At 43.9% G+C, this 25,941-nt stretch overlaps 1 protein-coding gene across 3 annotated transcripts; it reads right to left on the bottom strand.

Annotated features, from left to right (window-relative positions):
* Nucleotides 1–7,418: 7,418 nt before the first annotated feature.
* KLF15 (KLF transcription factor 15) lies at nucleotides 7,419–23,272 on the bottom strand. Of its 3 annotated transcripts, none has more exons than XM_073351335.2 (3): nucleotides 22,951–23,272; nucleotides 16,948–18,055; nucleotides 7,419–9,353 (listed from the first exon to the last, which is right to left on the bottom strand). In XM_073351335.2, exons 2-3 carry the CDS (start codon nucleotides 17,988–17,990, stop codon nucleotides 9,185–9,187), a joined length of 1,212 nt encoding a protein of 403 aa, XP_073207436.1. In that variant the 5' UTR covers nucleotides 17,991–18,055; nucleotides 22,951–23,272; the 3' UTR covers nucleotides 7,419–9,184. The 3 variants fall into 3 exon arrangements, with proteins under 3 accessions (XP_073207436.1, XP_073207435.1, XP_073207437.1); XM_073351334.2 differs by lacking the exon at nucleotides 22,951–23,272 and adding an exon at nucleotides 21,345–22,139; XM_073351336.2 differs by lacking the exon at nucleotides 22,951–23,272 and adding an exon at nucleotides 18,969–20,482.
* Between the last annotated feature and the right edge of the window lie 2,669 nt (nucleotides 23,273–25,941).

Genomic DNA, 25,941 nt, shown 5'->3' with positions numbered 1-25,941 from the left:
TGCTGGGGTTTTGGGGGGGGCAGAGAGTTGGGATTTTTTTTAAAGAAAAGTATGTGGGGGCACTTGCAACCAGCAGAAAGTATCCAAGATGGTTTAGAAGAGTTAGAATGGCAGCTGTAAGGAAAAGAGAGTTATGATTCCAATGTTAGCCAAGGTAAACCTTTGAGGGTCACGGCCACATTCACTTGATCGCATGTAGGATTAAAGATTAAACTATTGCTGCTGTATGGTGCAATGTACATTCTAAATCAAGAGCCAGATTCATTCCTTGGATAGGCACTGGTATAGGAATGGAGGGAAGCTAGTTGATGCGTCCCCTGTTCAGGGACTGTGGGGGCCAATGCAGCCCTTAGCACAAGGTAGAGAAGCCCTGAGGCCTGTGCTAACTTGAGCCCCTCTTGCAATGGCCATTATGAGCTATTTCAGGGGCTCAGAATTGCCAGGGAGCAGGACCACCCTGGCTACTCCCTGTCTTTCCCCCAGTCCTCCTTGGAATGCCCCTCTGTTTCTCAGGTTCCTCCAGAGGTAGCAGAGTTGGTCCTGTGATATTTGGGAGGAGCAGTTCTTAGATGGGTTATGCCTTTCCTAGGCTCCTTTGTGACACAGGGCAAGAATGAATGGGGCCCCAAATCGTCCACGTGGACATAGCGAATACAGCCTTTTTCATCCACTCAACTGGGAATGTGGCCAAACATAACTCACATTTGGTGACTTTGTCATACCATAGTTATATATGGTGCAGACCTCTATCTGAACTCAAGGAACAAAAAGTTCTATTTCTGTCACACTCTGTTTTGCTTGGGACAATTGTATTTATAAGATCAGAGAGGAGTTAAAAAAACACGAAGTGATTTTTAAGAAGTACAGGCAAATGGCTAAGACACAGGCCTGGGGCAGGGAACCAGGACACTTTGGATCTATTCCTACGTCTGCCACTGGCTTTCTGTGTGATCATGGGGCAGTCATTTAAACTCTGTCTCTGAGTTTCTTCCATTTGAAAATGGAGACAGTTCTTATTCTGCAGAGGGTCTGGAAGGATTAATTCATTCCTATGTGTAAGGCACACTTTGATCCTGAGATGAAATATGCTAAAGAAGTGCCACCAACTATTTATTATTATTATTAATGTAGAGTAAGTGATTTATTCCACTGAGATGAAATGAAACTGCAGGAGCAAACTGGAGAAAGTGACTTCAGAGTGCTCTGGATTCACAGTACTCCACCCGCCATGGTGCTCCAGAAGATATCAAGTTTCAAACCTTATGCCATCAGGACCAACTCCACTTTGCTGGTCATCCCCTGAGGCATCACACGGTTTCTATCAGCTTGGAAGCCACAGTCTTATCTGAATTAAATATTTCATGGGTGTCACATATATCATACACCAATGGATTATCTACAGCACACTTTCAGCTATAATGTCTATGGGGTCACCACTGGCTCAAACAACCTGGGAGTCCTTGAGAAGCTCATATTCAAAGAAAACCATGAACTCTTAAGGAGAAATGTGTTATTAGAGCATGTTTATTTACCAGTTATTCATCGTGAACAGAAAAATTATTCCAGATGGCAAGTGAATGACCCTCCTCGAGTTGGTTCATTCATTCCTGTGACAAGAAGAGGAAGGGTTTACCGGATATACTTGTCAGCTACATATTACAGACTCTCTTTTCTGATAGAAAAAAGCCCTTCACCCCTCTTTTTCCATTAAACTTTCCTGAATAGCACTGAGATCGATAAGGAAACCTCAGCAGGTGACCCCTCCACCTTTCAGCATGCTGCTGGGACTCCCACTTCAAAACTCACAAGGACCTGATTATAGACCTCATCGTAGGGGGCAGATGTTTCATTGGTTGCTTCTGGAAGACAAAATGATCATCCACCTCTTCCATTTCAGAGGCCATTTACAGAAAAGCCAGGGCCGGCAGGTATAATTTACATCTCCACACATCAGGTAGGTTCCCTATCCTGGGCAGGTATTCACCATGTAGAATCATCACCTTCTCTCAGGTTTTCCAGTGGAGCAGCTTAAACCCTATTGGATGCTCCCTTTCTGAAACAGCCAATGAGGGGAACTTCTGAATCAGTGCACACTGAAGCTCACGTGCTATAACTCCTGCTCTGTCTCGCACAGCCCCCTTTCCAAACAGCACTGATCCCACTGTGGCCATTCTCTGGCATAACTGAATTTGCAAACACTTTACCCTCATTATCTGCCACTGGGGACCTTCCCTGTGAATGAATCTAATTTCTGCTCTCCAAGGTCTGGGGCGCGCTGTCTCTGGAAAAAGAACACGCATCAGAGAAAACAAAAAGTGGGCGACGACCTGGCTGCCAGTTTTAGAATGCTCAGGAAAAGCCAGCTCTCCGGCAGCCAAACCCGGCTTCCGTGGCACTCTTGCGCTTATTGGAGGCTGGTTTTATAAAATGCCTGGAGTCTTTTCTGCACAATAGCCTGCTACTTCTCTTTCCAGTCAGAACATTATATCAACTCTGAGAGCCCAATCCAATGCCCAGTGATGTCAATGAAGGTTGCAGCTACCCAGTGCTTTTGAAAATCATGCCTTTCTTATGTCGGTGCCTAGCCAGAGATTTAGGAACCTCCCGTTAGGCACTTAGGTTTGAGAATTTTGGCCGGAATATTTTGAGAGGTAAAATAATAGTGGTTTATATTTTTACTTAGATGCGCTGCTGGTACGTGCTCAGACACTATGTCAAGGTGTGTGCTAAAAACCCCTGTATAGTAACTCCTATGTCACATTTCATCTAAGGAGCTCAAAGCACACATGAATTAAGCTTCATAATATATAGGTGGGGCAGATCTATTATTCTCATTTAACACTAGGGGAAACTGAGGCACGGGGCAGTTAAATGACTTCCCTGAGGTCACACAGGGAGGCAGTTGCAACATCAGGAAGAGACCCCTGTTATCCTTTCATCCAACCCCCCATTTCTAACCACTAGCTTCTTCTCCCTCTTGGGGTCTAATCTAGTTTTGCTGTGATGGTTCCACCAAGGACCCTCTTGCAGGGCTATATAATAGGAAGGCAGGGGTACTTTTTGCTGTATAAATGAGGCCCAAACCTCTGTGCATGTTGGAGGAGGCAGGAGAATACCTCCCTTTGTTAACATACCTCCTGCTCTCCTTTCTTTTCCAGAAAAACAACAGGTCCGATTCACCTCTCATTAATACCAGGTTCAGAACTGTGATAACTCCGCTGACATCCATGGAGCTGTTATTCCTTATTTGCCCTGGTGTAAGTGAGAGGAAAATCAGGCCCTATGTCTCCCAGTCTTTCAAAGAGTTAACTTGTCATTCACATATTTCATTTCTGTTTTACATAATACTTTGGCTTGCAGAACTAAGCAGAAAGATGCAACCTTGCCCTCTTCTCCAGCTGGCAGGAACCTTCTCGGATGTTGTTCGAAACCATAGGATGCCTTACTAATGTTGTTGTAAACCATAGGAAACCTTACGAATGACCCTATTTTAGCAGAATGCAGGCCAAGACATACACACTCCTTAGGAGAATAAAATTAAGGGTAGGATAGGGACATTGATGAAAGCTCTCAGCAGCATGCTCGCCAAGGAGATCATTCAGCCCTATCTAGAGAAAAGAGGGGCCACCTTAAATGGGATCATGTCAGCTTCACCACAAAAAAGTGAGAGCACAATATAGACTTGGGGAAGTATTGTTGTAACAGATTAAGGACCCACTCTGGCTCCCATGAAAAGCAATGGGAAGATTCCCATTAACTTCCATGGCAGATAGATCAGGCCTTATAGGTCCGATCCAGCTAGGTGCTGAGCACCTCCTGTGAGTTGCTAAATGCCCACAACTCCCACTGAAGTCAGTGAGCATCTGCAGCAATCAGGCCTGTGCTCCTTAGAAGGGCCACATCTATGGTATTTCTAAATAAGAGAACAACTGGCATTTTACTACAATGTGTAATGCTCAGTGAACCAAACAGGACAGATTTAATAGGTGCTGTTAGGTGGGAAAAGGAAAACCACATTCCTGTCCACACCTTTGCTATTTCTCGTGAAGGGGATGGCAGGATCAGCAAGCTGGAGCCACTGAGTTCCCGTGTTACAAAACACGAATGCTTACATAACAGCAAGGAGATCACTGTAGTCATTAACCTCGGCTCAGTGCCAGTTGCTTTGTTCTGAAGTCACCTGCTTGTTTGGTTTAAATGTCTAAGTGGTATGTTAGAAAAGGAGAAACTGTTCCAACCTCCTCCTACCATTTACCCTGTAGATCAGGAAATCCCAGGGGAAGGAAGCAGAGAGACTGCAACAATCCTTGGTGTGCGACAGTCCCCACAGTAATGAGAAAAAAATATACACAAATACTGACATCCTCCCAGAAGGGTCAGTTCTGCTACCCTTAATCACGAGTCAGCCCACTGAAGCTAGTGGATTGACGCACATGGATATTGACCACTCCAAATCAGAGCCTGAGACCAGGCCTGATTCTCCCATCACATGGGTGTAAATTGGGAGTAATTCCGCTGAAGCCAATGGAGTTACACTGATATAAAACTGAAGTAAGTAACAGGAGAGCCAGACCCAGTGAGTGTGGCCAGGCTAAGTAGTGAGCCAGGAAATCAGGAGCTTGGCAAACTGGTTCTTTTTCTCTCGTGGGCATCTTTTCCCATTGTAATAATTATCAATACAACCTGACTTTATCTAGTGCCCTGTTCTGACCTTCTCTTATCTGATGTCCCGCCCTTAAGTTCTGTTACTCTTTGTCTTCTGTAATCTAATGTGTGTTATCTACATGTGGTCCGCTCCAGTGGGTAGAGCAGAGGACTAAGTTTCATGACTTCTTATTTCTATTCCCAGCTCTACCTCAGCCTTGCTGTGTGATCTTGGACAAATCACTAAACCATTCTAAGCTTCCATTTAGTCAAAGGTAAACTAGATATATGTCAAGCATGTTAATGTCAACATCCCTTTATTATTATGCCTATGCCATGCCTGCATTTGACTTCATCAGACTTTATTTCTTACCTTCTATCATTTAATATATTTTTTCCACTGAACTCTGAAGAAATTAAGATGACAGCAACCAAAAATGGCCATTAAAATATTTTAGAGAAACATACAAACCTTGGGATCATGACCATCATCTTATAGATTTATGTTAGGGTCAATATGTCATTTATTTATATTTCTAGACTGCAACTGCAGATGGCTGAAGTCAATAGGAATTAAGCATGTTCATAAAGATAAGGTGTTTCAGTGTTTTGCTGAAAAGACATGCTTTATTGAATAAGGAACATAGCTAAGGTGTCTCCAGTTATGGTCCCAATCGACGTAAGAACGTAAGCATATGTTTAAATTCAAGCCTATAGGTAGTCCTATTATCATCAACTCAGAAATCCAAAGTTAAATATTGCATAAATGCGTTACTGGATCAGGGCCTATGTCCACAATAGGTGGATGTATGCAAGTAAGTCTATGTAAAATTCAAAAAGTTCATTTGGAATTTTCAAAAATTGTCCAATTTTCATGACAATCCCCTGAAACATTATAAACTTTCACTCAACAATGGCACGACTTGCACCCCGTAAATGGCCCTATTTTTGAGCAAAAATTTCAAAGTTTTCAAATTTCTTTTGGAACGATATCAGTTTGCCTAACAATCAGGCATACACATTTCTTAATGCATACACTTTTTTTTTGAAATGTGAATATGCCATTTCATGGAAAACAAAATATTCTAGGTTGCAACAGGACCCAGACTAGGGTTAAAAAAATGTTCACTTTTGCTCTGTTCTAATAGTAGGTTTTTTTAATAACTCCAGTTCTGCTTTAAACACCTTCTACTGCAGAGGCATAAGAATTTCTGCTTCCAGTTCATTTTAGAGTAGATTGCAAAGTTATATTCATATCAGAGCTACAAGGAAGATGGGGTTGAGATTGTTGTGTTTGTTAATGTAAAGTAACTGGTTTAATATATAACATCTGTAAAGAGAGTGGATGGGAGGGGGGAATGTTTACTATTCAAAGCCTGCATGCAACCAGCAGTCTAGTGCTTTTAGGACTATGATCTTCCCACATTTTATGAGTTAACAACACACAGTGGTGACCGAAACCTGGTTTGACGCATTCCTGAGCTTTGTTGTTGGTCATGCAAGGATTCTGTAAGACCACCATCAAAGTTATAGAAAGACTTGAGTCATATGTCAGTATCTTTTGGTGGAGTAACCTGTGAGTCAGGAAAATAACATACACTGTCCCTAAGTGCTAGTTAGTCTGGTATTGGACATTACTAGGGATATGTTTCTGGACTATGTGGACCACTGGTCTGACTCAGTATAGCAGTTCCTGCATAGATGCAGACACAATGCTGACAGGAAATACATCATTGAGTTCCTCCTCAAATGGTGAAAAGACAGACAGGCTCCAGGCAGTACAGGTGTCCTCTGTGCAGAGCGTGAGAGGAGCATATTTTATGCCCCAATTCTGTGAAAGAGGAGTAGAAAGCAGGACAGAATTTGTCCTCCTCCCCAGACGCACGGAGGGCTTTCAGATCTCATGTACCATTCTGTTGAATATAAGGCTTTCACAAGAAAATCAAACCAAAGTGAATTAGCAATTAAATCTGTGTTATGTCATACAGGATCTTCCTACTGGCTGCTTAATTTCACAATCTAGCCCTATGACTATTATTACTAATAATAATCCCTTCTCTTCTTTAGCACCTTTCATCTTAGCATCTTATAAACATAATTAAACCCCTACAATATTTCTGTGGTGTATCATTATGCCCATTTTATAGATGAGGAAACTGAGGCATAGAGTGGTTCAGTACTTTGCCCTGGGTCACGCAGCGAGCTATTGACAGAGCCATGGCTAGAACCCTGCAGCCCTGAGTCCTCATTCTACACACTAACCACTAGACCCCCACTGCCTTCAGCCCTGTTAGCTTTTCATTTGTTAACCACATTTGCACTGCAAATATGTTCCATGGCAGTCAGATACCAAAGAGGGCACCACAGTGACTGACAGGCATGGCATGAAAACTTAAATAGAATAGAAGGGGGAACAGAAATGTCTCAGGACCCCCAATAATTTCTGAGCTCTGGTCCCTGCTGAATATTGGTCCTATGCCTGTCACATGAAGCAGAGCAAACATCACTACAGTTAACTTTGGGCCTATCAGGATCACAAAAGCTTCTGAAGTTCACTGTGGACCAACTCCAGCCTCACCCTTTCACCCCATACCTAAGAAGTTATGTCCAGGTGAAACAAAACTCAAGATCTAATTTCTTCTCTCAAACATGATTGGGGGAAAAAAATCATTTCAAAAGGGATTTAAAATTTCCATTTTCATTTTATTGTCAAAGTAAATATATTTTATGAAGAACAAAAGAAAATATACAGAATTGTAACTTATGTACACTGGCATTATAGATATTTTTGTTTCCAATTTACACAAATTTTGATATGTTATTAAAAGATATTTTATATAGATATGCATCTATGTACAGTTTTATTTACATACATTCATAGGATGTGAGATAAACCAGTCAACAAAAGATAGTTCATTTATATTAATTTCTAGAGGACAAAAGGAATGCATTCCTAAAATAAGGTAGTTTTAGCTCTACTGTTCTTACATACAGTATGTTCTCCACTTCTACCTACTAATGTGAGAATTGCAGTGTTTTATTTCCCATTTGGCTGACAAGAAGACAGACAGATGCCATCTGTGAGTGGAAAGGAAATGCAATATCCTTTATATAATCATCTCTGATTTTTGAATTCTACTGTATTCTAAAGAGTCCTACAATTGGCAGAGTTAAAAAATAAAAACAAAAAAAGAAACACAAACATAATATTGTTATGATAACATCTGATTATTGTTTAAAATTCCCTTCTTAGCCACTTAGGTAGCTACCGTATGTATTTGTTTCTACTGTTCCCACCCATTCACTCACCCCAGCTGTGTGACACTCTGACATGGCTGTTAATAATAAAATAATGCTTTGCACTTAAAGATCCCTGTCAGCTAAGGCTCTCAAAGTGCTTTTACAAACATTAATTACGCCTCACAATCTCTCCTGGGTGGGATATAAGTATTATTATCCTGATTGTACAGATGGGGGAACCAAGCTATGAAGAGATTCAGGGCCCAAGCCTGCAGGCATCTGCTGAAGTCAGGGGGAGTTAAAGATGCCCACCCAGCACCTTTCAGGATTGGTGCTTGCCCAGTGTCACACCGTGAGACAACAGCAGAGCCAGGGATAGAAACTAGGAGTCCTGACATCCAGGCTCCCCTGCTCTAACCACTAGACAACACTCCTGATAATGAAGAGGACAGTTTCAGCCAGAGCCAAGGTGTAATCACTGGTTCCTTAAATATGTGGGCATCTCCCCCACGCTCAACACATTGACCACGTAAGATGGAAGGCATGCAGGCAGTTTACACGGATCCATAATGAAAGGCCTTCATTCCAGCCCATTGAATCTGGGCCGAGCGTTTGGGTTTTTTGTTTTAAGGACATTGTCAGATCCAGTTTCCAGGTGCACGAGATTTGCTGACCAAGTTATGAACGGCAAGGACCACTGAAGGATGGTGTGTTGGAGAAATCAGAGGCCCAAATTCCAATCCCACTACTCCCCATCTCCCAACTGTTCCTCCTCCTCCTCCTTTTGCCTGCCCCCCCAAATCCTTGGCTCAGGCGACTCAAAAACAAAGGAGCTGTTTTCATTTCAAAAGGAATTTACTGTTTCCAAACTGGACAAATAGACCAGCTTAATAAAAACTCACAATGAATGGCTCTGTACATGAGCAAAGCCCTCAGGAATGCCAGGACTATAATTAACTAGCAGCAAGTAGCCCATAAATTTGCCTTGTGCAGCAGAAAACAGCTAAAAATAAAACACTGTAATTTCCAAAAAGAAGCAGCAGCAAAGGGAAAGATAGAAGGAAAGGAAAATAAAATAAAATAATAATAATATTAATAAAAAACCCACCCCACCCTCCCCCAAAAGAACTTCGTTCTCAAATCATGTTGGCAGGACACAAAACATTCAGAGGTGGTAGTGTGAAGTAACAGCGCTGACCGTTCTATGGAGACAAATAAATTATCACAAGAAATATAGTGAGCAAAGTGCTGTTGTCGGCTGTTCCGGGACGGACAGGTGGCAAGGGGTAGGTGGGACCAATCAGTTCACGGAGCGCACAGAGCGGTTGCTTCTAGGGAACCGGTGCACCTTCACGTGTTTGGATAAGTGGTCACTTCGAGCAAATTTCTTCTCGCAGACAGGACACTGGTAAGGTTTCACTCCAGAGTGGGAGCGTCTGTGCCGGGAGAGCTCATCTGATCTGGAGAACCTGCAAGCAGAGGTTTAGAAAAGAAAACCCTCTTCAGATTTTTGCTGCTAATTCTTTTATGCCATTGCTACTTTTCCATGGCCCATGCTGCATGCATGGAACTTCATGGCATCATCAGGGATAGAACTCAAGTCCTCCTGCTGCAGAAGCCCAAACACTTAAGCTAAAAGAGAATATGTCAGCAGTATAAGGCCCATGACATACAGTCGAGCAGTTCTCATTCTATCCAGCAGAGGACAGCAGTAACACACTACACTTCATTGCATCATTCTTTGGGGCTCATGCAAATTAGAACTGATAGCAATGACAGGAGACAGGCCCTAAAGGGGTTACCGGTGTATAAGCTTTACCCTAACCCCTGACTACACATACACACAACCCGGCTAATGCATCATCACTCCTGACCTGCAGCAAGCACCCCGTGCTATTCCAATCCCAAACCCCACAAAGCTCTGCCAATGCACATCAATTCTAACCCACAGCATCTTCCTTAAACTCCAGTTCTGGGCCTCTCCTGTGCAGAGACCACCACCGATGCTCCAAAGCTAAGGCTTCTGCCAGTCTCACCTTGGCATGCTCAGAATGATGGAGGAATGGCAATATCCTCAATCACAACGAGATTGTGAGACCGTGGCCAGATACTATGTGAGGGACTACCCAGGCAGAGTCAGCCATGCTTACTCTGAAGCCACTTGGCTTATTGAATTGACCTAAGAAAAGAAGAAACTTTTCTCCCAAAGGATTAAATAAAGGGCTATTAATGTCAATTCCGGCTCACGGTTATACTGGAGTAAATCCCAGGATGACTCTATTGACTACATTGCAGCTACTCTGGATCTGCACTGGTACAAATGGAGATAAGGATTTGGCCCTCAGTTACCAAAATTAGATTCCCCAATATCGTTTTATTTTTAGACACCTCCCACCCACAACAGCCAAGGAATAGTCGCCAAATAGCCATCGTGAATCTCGGAGGCCCATTTTAAACTCAGATAAACCAGCTAAACCTTGGGACCGAGCGGCTGGGTTGGTGCTATTTCTAGCCTAGACCAGTGCTGGGAGCCCAAGTGTTAACAATGTCATGCTAAGACAGTTCCCTCTGGATGCACGCAGAGCTGCTGTCCAACAAAGGGTGATGAATGTGAGTTGCCAGAACACTAACAGAGAGTGGCATAGAAAAAGAACTCTCAAGAAACCATACCAGCTGTTTATTTACAATAAATACATGAAGTCATGAGTGTTTGCTGAATAAATAGGGGAAAGGACATGTGGGAAAATGTGCATTTGTGGAACAAAACCAACACAATACCACTTGTGTAAATATACTATTTTTCTGGAGGGGAAATAAAGAGCACCATTTCAGGTGGAAAGAGACTTTACAGCTCACACTCTAAATTCTTCATGTAAGAAAATACATACTAATTGCAGCTAGAGATGATCCCATGCTACCAGTTGATAGTCAGGATCCAAACTTTGCTAAAGTTTGGTGTGTTTGGATTTAGGATTTTTTTTTTATTCTAAGCTTTTATTTCACTGTCCACTACAGAGAGAGTGGATAGTTAAGATTTTGATACAGCTCCAAACTTTCCCAAAATTCTTGAGTGTCGTGATTCAGGGCTGAATTTGGGCCCATCTGCACCTGTGAACACTTCTCTCTCTAACACTGCTAGCCCTTTCCAGCAGTGGGTACCCAGCCATGACCAGAGTCTGGAACACTGACATGACCAAGAACTGTTTGTGAAACTCCTCCATTGGGCTGGCCCTGATGCAGTGTCCTTAAAGGAATTATCTTTAAGAACCATGAGATCATAGGACTCTGAGAAACTTTTCAGAGCAACTCAACAGGAGAGAAAGGGAAGGGCAGCATACACTATACAGAACTTTGCAGACTGAGAGCTGCTAGGACCTCACCAACATATCATAGTGGCAAGTTGACAGACATGGGATCAGACATGTTGGACAAGGAACTGATTTGTTTGCCAGGAAAGGTAGTCACTTTCTCAGGTGGAAGAGAAATCTACCTCAGGAGAGAGGTCCTTGAGAGACAAACACAGAGCAATCCTCATGGCAGAGGCAGGAGCCGGAAGATGCAGGGCTGCCTCATCCAGGTCTCTGTGTTGTCAGTATCATTATAAAACACAAGGAAAAGTGGGATGGAAGGACCTGAAACAAGCTCAGAGCAAGACAACTGCAATGGGTCCCTGGCAATTGCACCAAGGGAGAGGGGAGGGAGTCATATGTCAGAGATGTGTGTGTTATGTGAGCCATGGACGCTACTGTGAGTTAATATGATAAAAATACACTTAACCTCATAACGACGCCCTTAGCTGAAGAAGTAAGAATGTTGCAATGCTGTTACCCAGCATTCGTGGAAAGATCACCTTACCGGGCCCCACAGAAATAAACCCCCCTCTCTCTCCCTGTGTTTACAAAAAAAAACAACCCAAAAGTTAGAACAGGAAAGCTGCTAGAATTCTATTGCCTGCGATATTCAGAGATCAGGCTAAATGACGATAAAGGTCCCGTCTCGCCTTACAGTCTAAAAAAATTGATGGAATTCCAAATTCAAACAAGTAGCAAATGAAAAAGAGGCCCCACTTACAAATAAGCAGCCCAAATTTTATAATCCCAGCACCTACGAAATGACAGCTCCTCCGAAATAAAGACAGACTGTTTGGAAATCTCACACAAACAGAAGGAGCCAAATTCACCCCTCTTGTAATTCCACTGCAATTGATGGAGATGGGCCAAGGATGAATGTAGCCCTGTAAGTGCAGAATGACACTGAGTTTGTTGCCTTCCTTCCACTATACCTGCTGGCTTCAGTCAGGAAACTGAATCACGCTATTTAGACAGACTATCAGCTTCTGCTCAAGGGAGACCTATCTTGTAAGGGAGTGATTGCATCTTGTTAGAATTCTCACTTCGGGAACAGGTGAAAGTATTTTCCACCTGAGGGATTTATTTCAAAGGCAAGGCTGCCAGGGACTTGGGAGGGTGCCTGTCGGCCCTTCACAGTTTCCCTCTAAATTCAGAAATAAAGTAGCCTCCCAAAGAGAAAGGAGATTCAGAGAGCACAATTATTTCAGCTCCTGAGAGCTGAAGTGCACTTTCTGGGCATTGGAGCAGGAGTGGTGGGGGGTGCAAGAATGTAAATAACAAAGGAGGGTACAAAGCAGAATATTGCTCCAACAAATAACAATCATACGAGGACTAAAAATATCCAGTCGCGCTGAGTTATAGACTCATAGACTTTAAGGTCAGAAGGGACCATCGTGATCATTTAGTCTGACCTCTTGCACATTCCAGTTCCATCAGTTAACTAGAAGTTTCATAATAAAGTAGCTCCTTTCTGTTGCCTTTTAAATGTCACTGTGTGCCCTCGCTCTTCTTCGTCTTGTATTGTAGGAAAGGGAGCATCCAACTAGCCCTTTCTGTACCACTCCTATGACACAGGGAGGGGCAGTGCCCACAATGTGGCCACAATCCCGAGAGCTACAATAAAGAACAATAATGGCACCATATAGTGACCCCAAGATCCAAACACAGGGGCTCCTCAGGCACATCTCCCCCTTCCCATGCAGAAGAAAGGCTCAACCATTTCCACAGCACCTTTCCCCATCCTCAAGACCCTGCAGAAGCCTCTATGCCATTCTGGAGATGCCAGCTAGGGCAGACGGTAGAGATTGGGCAAGTTTGAGGGAGGAGGGGCTGGAATATGGTAGAGGGATGGGGAAACAACACATTGTATGAGGGCCAGAGCAGAAGCACAGGGTCTCTGTGTGGATGCCCCAGGCCTCGCAGGTGTCCCTGGGGATCCAAGAAGCTTGGGCTCGAGCCTTGTGGCCTTTTAAGTTAGAAGGAAAAGCCTCCTACCTAACAGGACGTTGTGAGGGATCTATCTCGGCGAGGGAATCCCCACAGGGATCTCTCCCCCTCCCCCCGACACCTCCTGCTTGAGTTACGGCATCTGGACTTTCCTTATGTCCTGTAACGCACTGTGTGCTCAGGAAATACACAGCCTCACACAGTAAGCTTCCTTTAACACAGCCACATCTTTATGCAGTGTAGAGGGGTCTCAGTGTAAATGAGAATCAGCCCCAAGAATCTTATTCACATTTTTGGGCCATTGTGGTGCCCTGAGCAGGCAACTCCAGCAACTTGCCTATACTCTATCATTGCCAAGATCATCATCTTGAGAAGTTACAACTAACTCAGATTCATCAGCATGGTTTACCAGCCATTTAAACTGTTCCTTCGAAAGTGCAGTAGCTTGCATCTGTCTTCACCAAATTTCCTACATAAGATACTGAAGTTCAGGTGTGAGTTTCATGGTTTTGCCCTTCTCAGAAGTGGCAGGCATTAGCCACTGACCTAGATGAACGTAATGTGTAGCCTGGTCTGACACGGATCAATGCTCTGACTGGTACAACAGGATACTGGACTAAATGGGTCACTGGCAGTTTCTGTACTCTGCTGTTTGCATATTGCTTAAGACTGAAAAGAGCAGCTCTCGCGTTCTGTGATGGAGGGGCAAAAGTTGGTAGTGGTCAGCATTCAGAAAGGAACTTGGGAATCCCATGCTGTATGAGGCTTGCAAAAGTTTAACCTTTCCCATCACTTTGCTTTGCTACACTTAAAGATGACATACGGTTGGTTGGGAGTTTGTTTTAGTTTAGCTGTTCTGTCCATACAGGAAGAAGGAAAAGCTTTTACACAGACACCCCCCTTGTAGCTAAACACTATGACTCAAATGATACCAAGCAGCATTTTTCTAAATTACTATTTTCCATGAACTCAGATTTTAAGTTCATTTTGCTGAAAAAGAAATACACCATACACACGCAGAGAAGAAAGGAAAAGAACGTGGAAGAAACCAGCAGCAGAATTTCAGTGCATAAATTCATTTGGGATGATATAAAACTGAGAACAGACTCCAGATGTACTTGACTTAGTCATGTGAGCTCACAGCTCTCCCTGAACTTCTGGAAAAGGTAAACATGCTTTACTGATGAAAGGAGACTGTGTAATTCTGTGCTCACTGCTCTAGCTATGGTATGTCACTGCAGATCTGACTTTGATGTCTGAGAAGAACACATGGGAGTGCTGGAATCTCAAGCTTGTTCTAAGAGATTTGTGATAGAGGGAAACAGCCCCTTTGAAAGTCTGCCCCCTCCTTGGTCTATGTTAGTGATGGGCCCCAGCTGAAAAATTTCAAACTGGGATCAGAACTCATCCAAAGTTATGGGGCATTTGAATCCGGGGTTCTGGCTTATGCTCTCAGTTATCCTAAGTGCAAAGATGCAACCACAATGAGGGGTTTGGAAAAACATCCAACAGCCAGAAACAAGCCTTTTTTGTATGGAAGTTATTTAATCCCTAGGCTCTACTGGATTTCTGCCCATAAAGAACTATGGCTGTCCAAGCATTTGGCTCTTTAAATTACAGGTTCTAGATGTACTCACCATCTGGATCGGTACTTCTCTTTACATGCCTCTTGGCATTTTTGCTACGCACCGTTCACACTAGACTTCAACCCTTGTGAGGTTGTGGACATACAGAGGCTACACTCATCCTTGGTGTCACTTCATGGGAGGCACCCCAGGGAATATTGGTCTATATTGCTGCTTATGCATTCCTAATCATTCACCTTTGACTGACATTCTGGACAATACCAGTGTTCTCATAAGATACATCCACAGAAGATCATCCACAAAAGAACAATTCACAGACTCCTGAGGTCTGATCTTGCACTGCTGAAATCAATGCGGAATCAGATAGAGACACAATCAGAGCCCCGGCAAGTCATCTTCTGACCTCAAATATGCCTGGGTCAGGACCATTGTCACTAGTGGTTAGCTGAATATTGCAAATCAATTTCCCACAAACATTCATTCAGCTTTTTAAAGGAATTAAACTTTGGCCAAATTTCAACCCTTTGTTTTGTTCCCCTTCCACAAAAATTTGGACAATCAAGTTTCACCAGCATCATGGCTCATGGAAAGCAAGCGTTACGTTTGCACAGATACTAGCAGAAAAAAAATCTTAAATATGCTCCTTGCAAGCATTGACTCTGAAAGTCAAATAGAAAGGATGATGCTATGCCAATGAGGGCATGGGAAAATGCCATGTGATTTATGTGACCAATCACAACTGAGAGACACAGTCGAATTTCAGTTCATTTGAATCACAAGGCTGGAAGTAAACAAAGCTTGTGAAAAATTTCATTGGTAGCAAATCAATGAAGGAAAATTGCAATCTGCTCATGGAGCCTCCATGAATGAGAAAAGGGAGGAAACTGATCACAGGAAGTATTAGCTATAGATGATCCACTCGGCCCTAGTGGCAATGGGGAAAGCTCAGTGTATCAGTTAGAGGAAAGGGACAAGATTCAGACTAGTTCCGACTTTTTCCTTTCAAACAAATTCATCCATCCCTAGTGGTCCTATATCTCACACACCTGCAATTTTACTCATGTCTCTCCTCTTATCTCTTCAGTTCACAATGAGTGTGACCCATTTCCTAACCACACATTGCTCACCAAAGCACTACAGGATGTTTTTCCTTTTGCCAAGTCTTTCGAATCATTTTGGTATAATTTAACAGGTGGTATTTGAGATGATGTTTGGTTTTCATCAAAGTGTATGAAGTTTCATTGCTCGGTTAAGAAACTGGCTGGGTTCCAGAGCAGACTGAAAAATGGAGGAGAAGGGGTTTCCATGGGAAATTTCAACTTTTTAATCACAAAAGAAATATTTGTCAGTTTCCAGTTTTCCAACAAATAATCAAAAATTTTGAGGAAAGCTAAAGCTAAAGTAAATTTTTACTTATTCAAAAACTCAATTTTCCATTGAAGAAAAGTTTTGACAGAAAATTTTTAACCACCCCTTCTGATTGTTTTCACTGATTACTTTTGAAATGTACAACACTCAGGGGCACATCTGGATGAGCACTAATATACATTTCTAAACCAGAACATAAAATAAACACAGATTAAATTGGAGTAGCATACCCTATGATGAGACAGCATTCCCAAGCTAGTATTTTATTCTGGAAATTACAAAATTGCTTATAATGTTTTAAAATTTTATTAGGGTTTTATTAAGCATATATGTCATTCATAGCCCTTCACTGATTGTATTTGACCTCCACGTAGTTGAATCTCCAAATACATATAATCATGTAGTACTAGTAATGAAGTGACTGTGCTCCAATGACCCAATTTGCTTTGTGTGTCCTAGTTTGCATCAATGGTACATTGGAGATAGTATGCTGCAATGGGACCAATGAATATACAAAGCAATATCTGCAGGAGCAAGTCTAATCTGGCCATTATGAAATGAAATACCAGTCACTGGGGTATTTTTTTAGACTTTCGTACAGTGAATGTCAACAGTAATGTTCTGCTATTCAACACACCAAAGTCCCTAACATTAAGAAAAGTGGTTTTAATTTTAAAACCAACCAAACAGGTTTCAAAGAACAGCAAAATTGTTTATAAATGAACTTGGTTCAAACCTGTTTGGCTGGCATATTATGTCAAGTGAATGATATGTTTATTGGATACGGAGTACTACTGCATCACAGTACTGACCTCCATCCACAACCGGGCCACGTGCATGCAAAAGGTTTTTCTCCTGTGTGTCTCCTCAGGTGCGCTTTCAAATGGCTGCTTTTAGTGTACATCTTGGTACAGCCAGGGAAAGAACATTTGTGCATTTTAATGAGTTCTGCCGCAGGGTTCTTTTGAAATTTCTGGCCCACGATGATCCCCGTTTGACCCTGGATCATGCCTCCTGGCCCAATAGGCTTTGCAGCAATAGGGACTGGAGCTATGCGGACAAATTTAGAAGACAAGTTCAAATTGGATGACTGAACAATCTGCGGCACAAGTGCAAATGTCTGTCCTTGAATGTTGACTAGGAGCTGTGCAATTTTAATATTCTCTTGTGCTGGTCCTTGTGAACTAGGGCTTGTATTTGACTCTTGTTTGATCTGTACAGGCTGAATTTGGAGCATGACAGGTATCCCTCCCTCCAGGGATAGTGCTCCATTTGAAACATCGCTACCTTCTGTTGAGCTACTTGATTGTTCGCTTTTACTTTCTTTTAAATTAACGCTAGGTGCCAGATGGTCTTTTTGCTGGACTGAAGCAACAGAAACTTGGCTGCAAGCTCTCAAGTCCTTGGTCTCACTTTTAGGCCCTTCCTTGAGATCCAACTCCATGTTTTCTTCCAGAAACTCCTCAATCTCCTCAAGTGTGGGCTGAAATGGTCCAGAATCTTCCATATCCACTGTGAACTCAGGCAATCTGAAATACTCCTCTTTCACTACTGGTTGAAGTCTCCTTTTGTCCCACCAAGAGGCAGGGGTGTTCCCCAAGGAAGCCTGGGACAGTAAATAGTCTAAAATGCTATCTTGACTTTCAGCGCTAGATGTGCTTCCATAGCTAGAGCTGAGAACCTGGGAATCGGGGCTGGAACAAGAGCAAAAGCTTGAAGAATCGCTGTCATCTTCTGACACCGGTGAGGGCAGCATCTGGTATGACCTCCCACCGGCCATCATGTCCCCAAAGTATCCAACAGGGGACCTTGTGGATGAAAAATATTCATCAGCCGGAAGCAAGTGATCCACCATTCCTGGATAATCTGTTACGGATATCCCACCAGCATATACCACACAGTGAAAGCTCAAGCGAAAGCCTGAATATAGGGAACAAAAATATTGACAGTCAGAAGTCAGGTTTAATCATTCATCTCCATGCACTAGACCTACAAATCTCTCCAGCTTAAATGAGAGTCAACTGCATGCAGTTTCACTGGGAACACATGTTGCTACATGCTTTCATATTGCTGTATCACCCCCAAAGGATTCTGAGTGCCTAGGCATTTTCCAAGATTGCACCACATGTTTGCAAAAGAATTCTTTCAGAAATCATTTCACAACTAAGTGTTCTGTAGATTTACAGTGCCTTCTCAGACTATTACTGGCAAGAGGAAATACATTTATAATCTTTTGTCTGACAAGGAAACAGAGAGCCAAAGAAGGGAATGGGGTTGGGGGGAAGTGTTGAAATTTTTACCACCCAAAAAGCAAATAAAAATAAAGTTTATAACTTGTGTCCATGAAAGAATACTATCCTTTCCTTATCTTATAGCTTTCCATTGACTTTATTTTTCACTGTCTCAGTTATTCAAATATAGGCTAATCTGCATAATACAAGGACCAATCTGCTAGGAGCCAAAAATATTTATTGTGCTTCAGCATTTACTAGTAAGATTTTCCTTTCCAGATGTAATGAATCAGTTTACTAACGTCATCATCACCTGCATCACCCTTAATAGGACTGGCACCATGCTGGGCTAATTACCATGTGCTGGCAGGCCAGCTGATTGTGCGAGTGTCACCTCATTATTCCACGCTGCCTGTCACTTGAATACACAGCCTTGAGATGATCTAAACATGGTGCCAACTTCTAAACTGGGAACTTGGAACAAAGCTCTTGCGTAGGATTTCAACTCATTGTGACTACAGCAAGTGACTGCATTTTGTTATATTCTGAACACACGCAATTTAGTAGGGCCAATGGGCCTGATCCTTCAACCTCTTACTCACTTGAGTGTTCTGGTTGAAGTCAGTGGGACTACTCCCTTGAATAAAGAACGACAGGCTCCGACGCTTATTTTGCAACCCTCAGGCAAAACTCCCTCTGAAGCCAATGCAATTCCTGCAGCCCTCAATTCAGGCACAGCAGTCTTACTGGGAGTTTTGTCTGAGAAAACACTGCTTGACGGCTGCACGATATAACTCTTAGGGAGCTAAAATGCAGATGTGCAGACTTTGCTGAACACTGGCCGTGGGCCCTCCCCTCTGCTCAAGGTGACTGACTGAAAACTGAGCTGCCTATGTACATAATAAAACACGCCTCCCTGTGGAAGGTATGTGGATTGCAGCGATAGATATAATTTGATCGGTCAATAAGGGTGTGTTTGAGAGAGAGGGACAGGCAATCAGAAGGCATGTGACCGAGCATGAAGGAAATGCCAGTCAAGCTTGTTGCACACTGTCATTTTCCACAGGCTCTGCTGCTGTGCTGTGGACACTTTGCCATGAATAGTCAATAGTGTCCGGTTTTGGGAAGGGTGGGAACTGTTTATTATTACTCCAGGGCACCTATGCTGCCTGATCTGCAATTTGCCTCTGTCTCTGTCTTCTAGGAGGAAATAAAAATAAATCTGTGCACTCAATCTATAGCTGATGCACTGCACAGCAACCTTCACATGCTCCATCAGCATCAGTCTATTAATGTTCCACAGGAAGTAAAAGTAAAAACACACTTCTTAAAGCTACAGCTTCCTTATTTATGTTTATGTGTGGAGGAGGGTGGTGGTGGTTCCAAAGAAAAGGGAATTAAAAGCCAAATTGTACATTTTCCTGGTTTGCATCCACTGTCAGTCATCTATTCTTGCAAACTGATAATGAAATACTCACCTGTGCTCAAAGTGAGGAAGTTCAAACAAAGGTTAGTGTCCATGTTCTGTGACCTTAGCATATAATCATTTCTAATAGTAAAAGTGATTGCCAGCATACCTGAAATATGCCTAGGGGACTACAAGTCAGATTTTGATCTCAGTGCAAATTCAATTACTCCAACAGAAGTCAGTGGAGCTGAGTTACTCCAGATGTAGACCAGTGAACAGAGATCAGAATCTGGCTCTGTGAATCTTTTATTGCTTCTAAAAAGGGTTCGCTGATTAATATCTTGCTTGCCTCAAAAGCAGAGATAACCACAGTTTAATGTGGGGCAGAGGGGAGGGCACATTCCCATATGGCAGATGGCTTCAAATCCTGCCTATTCCCATTTTGCTCCAGCTCTAACCTCTCACTGCTATTGCTGTGACCACAAAGATTTTGCACACAAGACATTTTTGCTGAAGAGAGATTGGTGTGTGTGTGTGTGTGTGTGAGAGAGAGAGAGAGAGAGAGAAAGTATCTGAGTGGCAGCAAACAGCATAGAAAAACATTTTTTTTGTAAAGATTTCTTAAATGTCCATTTCAATCTGGAAGCCATTCTTGCTCCCACTGAAATAAATGACAAAATGGCCACACTACTGGCCAATCTAAAGAGCAAAAGACCCTCAGTACTGCGGCTAAAAATATGGCCCAAACCAGACATTTGCAAAGAAACAAGAACCAGTTAGGTTAATACAAAATAATGATTATATCATATATCTAACATTTATACACAGCATTTGCATCCATAAGCATTCCAAAATGATTTATAAAAGAGGCTTCACTTCTTATGCCACTGAAATGCAGCCACCTCTGGGGTGAAATGTAGCAGCTGATTAACAGTGGACAGCAGCACTATGGTCTCCAAGTTGCAAAAGAGTTCTCAGCTTTGTTTTCTTGCATGTTATGCCAGAGTCACATTGTTCTGTTTAACAGTTGTCTGTTTAGTGACTGACTAACAAAAGGATAGAACACATATGCCCCTGTACAGCAATGTTTCAGATTAAAAATTACAAAAGTCAAGGCCTCAGCGGCTTGCTGAAAGATAGGCAGAAATTTAGCAGCCTGTTATTCCTGGTGATGTTTACAACATCGTAGGAAATACCATATCACACAACTGATAACACCAATAGCATATTTTGGCAATTGGTGCTTGCTCAGCAGCTGTGGATATGCTGACAACCATTTTCCAGGAAAATCGGTTTTCTCTGAGGATTAAAAATGCATGGAAGGGCCTGATCCTGCTCCAGCTGGTCCATAAAGCTGACTATAAAGTGACTTTGAAACACTGTGGGCCTTGAATTTCAAAGAAATCAGGAGCCAGTTAACATATAAAGGCATTTTCAAAATAGAAAAATCCATTTTCTATTAGCAGCCTGGGAGCCGCATTACTGAAATTAGTTCTCCAAAGTAATTTTCCTGATAAGGAGCCTCATTACAGTACATTTTACAATACAAAGTAGTCATGCCAACAATTACCTTTGCAAGGTGCATTAAAGAGAGGACGCATTTGATACAGCATGATCTGGTGAGAGCTACTTTTAAAGGGGTGGTATTAGGGGACAGCCTGAGCATTATTAGGAAGTTCAGAAAAATGCTTTCCAGCTCATCTGGTTTCCTCATTCCACAGCTTGCAAACGCCCCAGAACACTTTTAGAGAAAGCAGGCTTTTGAAAAGCTCTTCCACTTTCCCCTGCCCTCTTACAGAGGGAACACTTTAATCTACAGCAACCCTGGCAGCAGCGATGGTGAAACAATAATCCGCTGCCTCGGTCGCAAGCACATGCTGATCACACATTCGTTCCAGGCATTTCTATGCTAATTTCTCATTAGTGAATGGAGCCCCGGCAACTGATGCGCTGCACAGGGCAGAAAGACGGGACAGGGGATGCTGCATTTCAGAGCCCCTCGGGCCTTGCCAGGCTGTGAGTCAGCCCAGGAGTTGGGGTTTCCTCTGCACTCATGGCTGAAGAGCCCGGCTGTGTTTAGCCCACCTGGCGGGGCTGGACATGGAGAGAAGGAACCCAGTGCACTGATGCTGCTCCCCCCCCCCTGCCTCAGAGCTCAGCTTGACCGAGAGTAACCCTGCCTCGCCGCTTCGCCTGTCAACACTGCCATAACAGCCTGCAAGCAGAGCACACACAGCCTCCCCCTGCTCCGGCTCCGGCTCCCCACCAGCGCCTTCCCGAGCAGCCCCGGCCGGCCTGCACGCAGAGGGGCACGCGTCTCCCGGCGCGCCCGGGGGAGATGGGCTTGAGCTTTGCAGCCCGATGCTCTCCTGCGGGGCGGTGGGGGGGGGGGGAGGGATGTCTCCCTTTTGCTCCTGTCCGGAGCCACAAAACAACCGACCTCTGCAATCCACATCCATGCATCGCAACGCCGGGTGCGGCCACCCCCGTGCAAAGAAAAGAGAGTGTGTGTGTGTGTGTGTGGGGGGGGGGGTTAACCATCTACTCGTTATCCTTCTGCAAAGAGCTAATCCTCCCCCGCGTCCGGGGGGAGGGGTACTGGGGGGGGGTAAAGTGTCTAATCCCGGGGCGCATTGCATCGGCAGAGAGCGGGCAGGCTCCTGGCTTGGAGAGCGGGGTGATTCCTGGCCCCGTCTTGCAAATGAAGCGGGTCTCAGCGCTGGGCAGAGGAAACTGTCCCTTCGCTGCCAGTCCGGCCAACATATGGTTATAAACATCGCCCCGGCTCCTGCCCGACCAGCTCCCCCGCCCCCTGCAGAAAGAGGAGCCCCTGTAAATACAGCCAGCTTGTGGGGTCTTATCTTCCAGAGTCCATTGGGACTGGATGGCACGAAGGACCCCCCCGCACACACACACACATACCCCCCTTTGCACGGCACTTCAACAAATCCGGATCTCCTCCTTCCCCCTCCCCAACGCTGATCCCAGAGCTTCTCTCCAGCATGTTCCCATCCCCCCTCCCGGGGACCCCCCCCCCCAGCAATCCCGGAGATTTCCTTCCCTTGGCCCCAGCGGGCAGCGCTAACCCGGCCAGCCCCCTGCAGGCAGGGTGCTCTACGCTACGGGACACAGAGCCCCCCCGCCCTGCGGGTGAGAAACGTGCCTTTACTCCTTACCTGAACTTTTCTGGACAGACACACACACCAAAAAAAAAAAAAACACCCCAAAAAAACAACAACACCCCAAATCAAAGACAAGCAAGATCCCAGCGGGCAGCCGCTCCTCGTGGCATTCAGAACCAGCGCGACACCCCCAGCAAGCGCCAAACCCCACAGCGCTCCTAGGGAGGGGGCTTGTTAAATGTTGTCCCTGAAAACTGCCTAGAGGCAGGGTCCCGATTCGCAACGGCGCTGGCCGGGCCGCTGATGTGTCCTTTAGCTCCGCTAGCGTAGTACTATATCCCCGTCACATGACTGCCAGGGAGGTTATCACAGTGAAGGCAGAGGAAGGCTTGAAAGAGGCTCGACCAAAGCCGCTCACGTCATTGGCCAAAGCAGAAGCAAAGGGGCTGGCCGGAGGGTTTTGTCGTCAATGGAAGCATCTGGCACCCTATCCTCCCTCTGCCTCTGCCTTCCCCTCCGCCTCCTCTCCCTCTGCTGCCTGCCCCCTCCTGGTCTGTATCACAGCCAACCGAGCGCAGGCAGGAATGTTTGGCTGCTTCCCTGCTTACTCGATCTCTGAGCCATGACAGTGAAGATCATGTGAATGAGAGGTAGAAATACCTTGGGGATATTTTGAGGACTGCAAAACCTGGAAGAAACCACACGGAGAATTTTTCTCTAACAGGGCCCGGTGTGGGTTGGTGGGGGCGGGTAGGAGGCTGGTTTGAGTGCAGATTGTAGTCTGCAAAGCTGGAAATGTTCAAGACGCATGCCAGTCTTATGAATGGATCTGAATCCATTTCCCTTTCTTTAAGTCTTGCCTTGTCTGTCCTTGGCTTCTGACCGGCCCTGGGATACTGCTGTTCGGAAAGGATGCAGGACAAACGTACTGAACTGGGGCGGGGGGGGGTCGGGGAGGGGACCTGGATTTGTGCTGGAAATGGCCCAACTTGATTATCATACACATTGTAAGGAGAGTGATCACTTTAGATAAGCTATTACCAGCAGGAGAGTGGGGTGGAGGGAGGTATTTTTTCCTGCTTTGTGTGTATTAAAAGATCTTCTACACTTTCCACAGTATGCATCTGATGAAGTGAGCTGTAGCTCGCGAAAGCTTATGCTCAAATAAATTGGTTAGTCTCTAAGGTGCCACAAGTACTCCTTTTCTTTTTGTGACTGCAGACTAACGCGGCTGTTACTCTGAAATCTTCTTTTAAACAAAAGGTTGATCCATTTTTAGCAGAGCTGTTTGAACACCAGGAAAAGGACCATGTCAAAATTTAAAGTGATTAAAATGATTAAAGTGATCACAGCAACAAATACTCTCAATGATTTGCATTAAATATCACCAACATCAAAGCCCATCTGTGTTGTTCTGTACCGAGGGACAGTCACTGCCCCCAATGAGCTTATCTCCTAAATAGACAAGGCAGGAAAAAGGATCTGAGAAAGGAAGCTTGATTATCCCCATTTGACAGATGGGGAAACCAAGGCACAGAGAGATTAAGCCACTTGCTCAAGGTGGAACAGAAAGTCTGTGGCAGAAGTAGGATTTAAAGCCAGATCTCCTGAGTCCCATCCTTAACTACTAGACCATCCTTCCACTCAATTGGTTTTAAGTGCCTGCCAACAATCTGCTCAGCCTTGTGTCAGGCACACAATACAGACAGTCCCTACTTTGAAGAGGTTATAGCTTAAATAAGACAACACAGAACAGAGAGAACACAGTGGGAAATTGCTCTTGCTGACTCATTTCTTGGGAGCATCTCAGAAGGAGCTTTTAGGTAGAATATGAATGGACAGAGGATAAATGCAGTGATTCTCAAACTTTTATACTGGTGACCCCTTTCACATAGCAAACCTCTGAGTGCGACCCCCTTTATACATTTAAAACACTTTTTAATATATTTAACACCATGATAAATGATGGAGGCAAAGCGGGGTTTGGGGTGGAGGCTGACAGCTCGTGACTCCCCATGTAATAACCTCATGACCCCCCTGAGGGGTCCCAACCCCCCATTTGAGAACCCCTGAGATAATGGCTTGGTGCACTATAGCTGGGAGGGGTGGGGTAAAAGAAGACATGGAGCCAGCTGTATGTAAGTGTGGGTGAATGGATAGTGCACAGAGGCTGGCATCATTAGGGGTAAGGTGACAAGATGTCCTGATTTTATAGGGACAGTTCCAATTTTTGGGTCTTTTTCTTATATAGGCTCCTATTACCCCCCACCCCCATCCTGATTTTTCAAACTATCTGTCTGGTCACCCTAATTAGGGGAGAGGAGAGGGCAAGGTATGATGTGATAAAAAATCAGGTCAGAGAGGAGTGGAGCTATGCAGAACCTAGAAGCCGAAGATGAAGACAAGATGATTAAACTTGTAGCGAAAACAGGTGGGGAGGGGAGCTAGAAGTATTCAAAGGAAGGGTTTTAAAGAATACTTATTTTTTGTTACTAATACTATTATAATACATTATTAAAAGTGAAAAAAAACCATTTTTACATAATTTATGGTCAGTTTTCCTTTTGGTGGGTTTGGTTTGGTTTAGTTTTTTTTTGCATGTCACCAGTTTACCCAGTGAAACTAGACTGAACCCTCATTTTTCAGCTGTTCTGCACACATATGCCTGTGTTTCAGTTTCCAACACTGAAGGGGATGGTTTAAATTCAAAAAAGAAAAGTATTTTCATTAAAAAAAAGAATACACACACTTACATTTACATATTTCAATGAATACTATATACACACACACACACACACTTGATATATGTTAGATATATCAAGGGCTAAATGCAATGGAGTTACACCAGCCAAGAATTTGGCCTCAAATATTTTTATCCACATTAGACTTTGCAAATTCCCTGCTTTATTGTTTACTTTAAATTCAAGTGCTCTATTGCTTGAGAATGTGTGAAATACACCACCATGTAAAGGGACCAGGAACAATGCTTATGCACCTAAGTTCCAAGACCTCAAAATAGGATCTAAATGGGACTTAAATAGGACT

Source organism: Lepidochelys kempii, chromosome 7 (genome assembly GCF_965140285.1).
Source record: "Lepidochelys kempii isolate rLepKem1 chromosome 7, rLepKem1.hap1, whole genome shotgun sequence".
Taxonomy (NCBI): Eukaryota; Metazoa; Chordata; order Testudines; family Cheloniidae; genus Lepidochelys; species Lepidochelys kempii.
The sequence above is the reverse complement of the archived record's forward strand: the minus strand, read 5'-3'. Positions and strand labels throughout refer to the sequence as shown.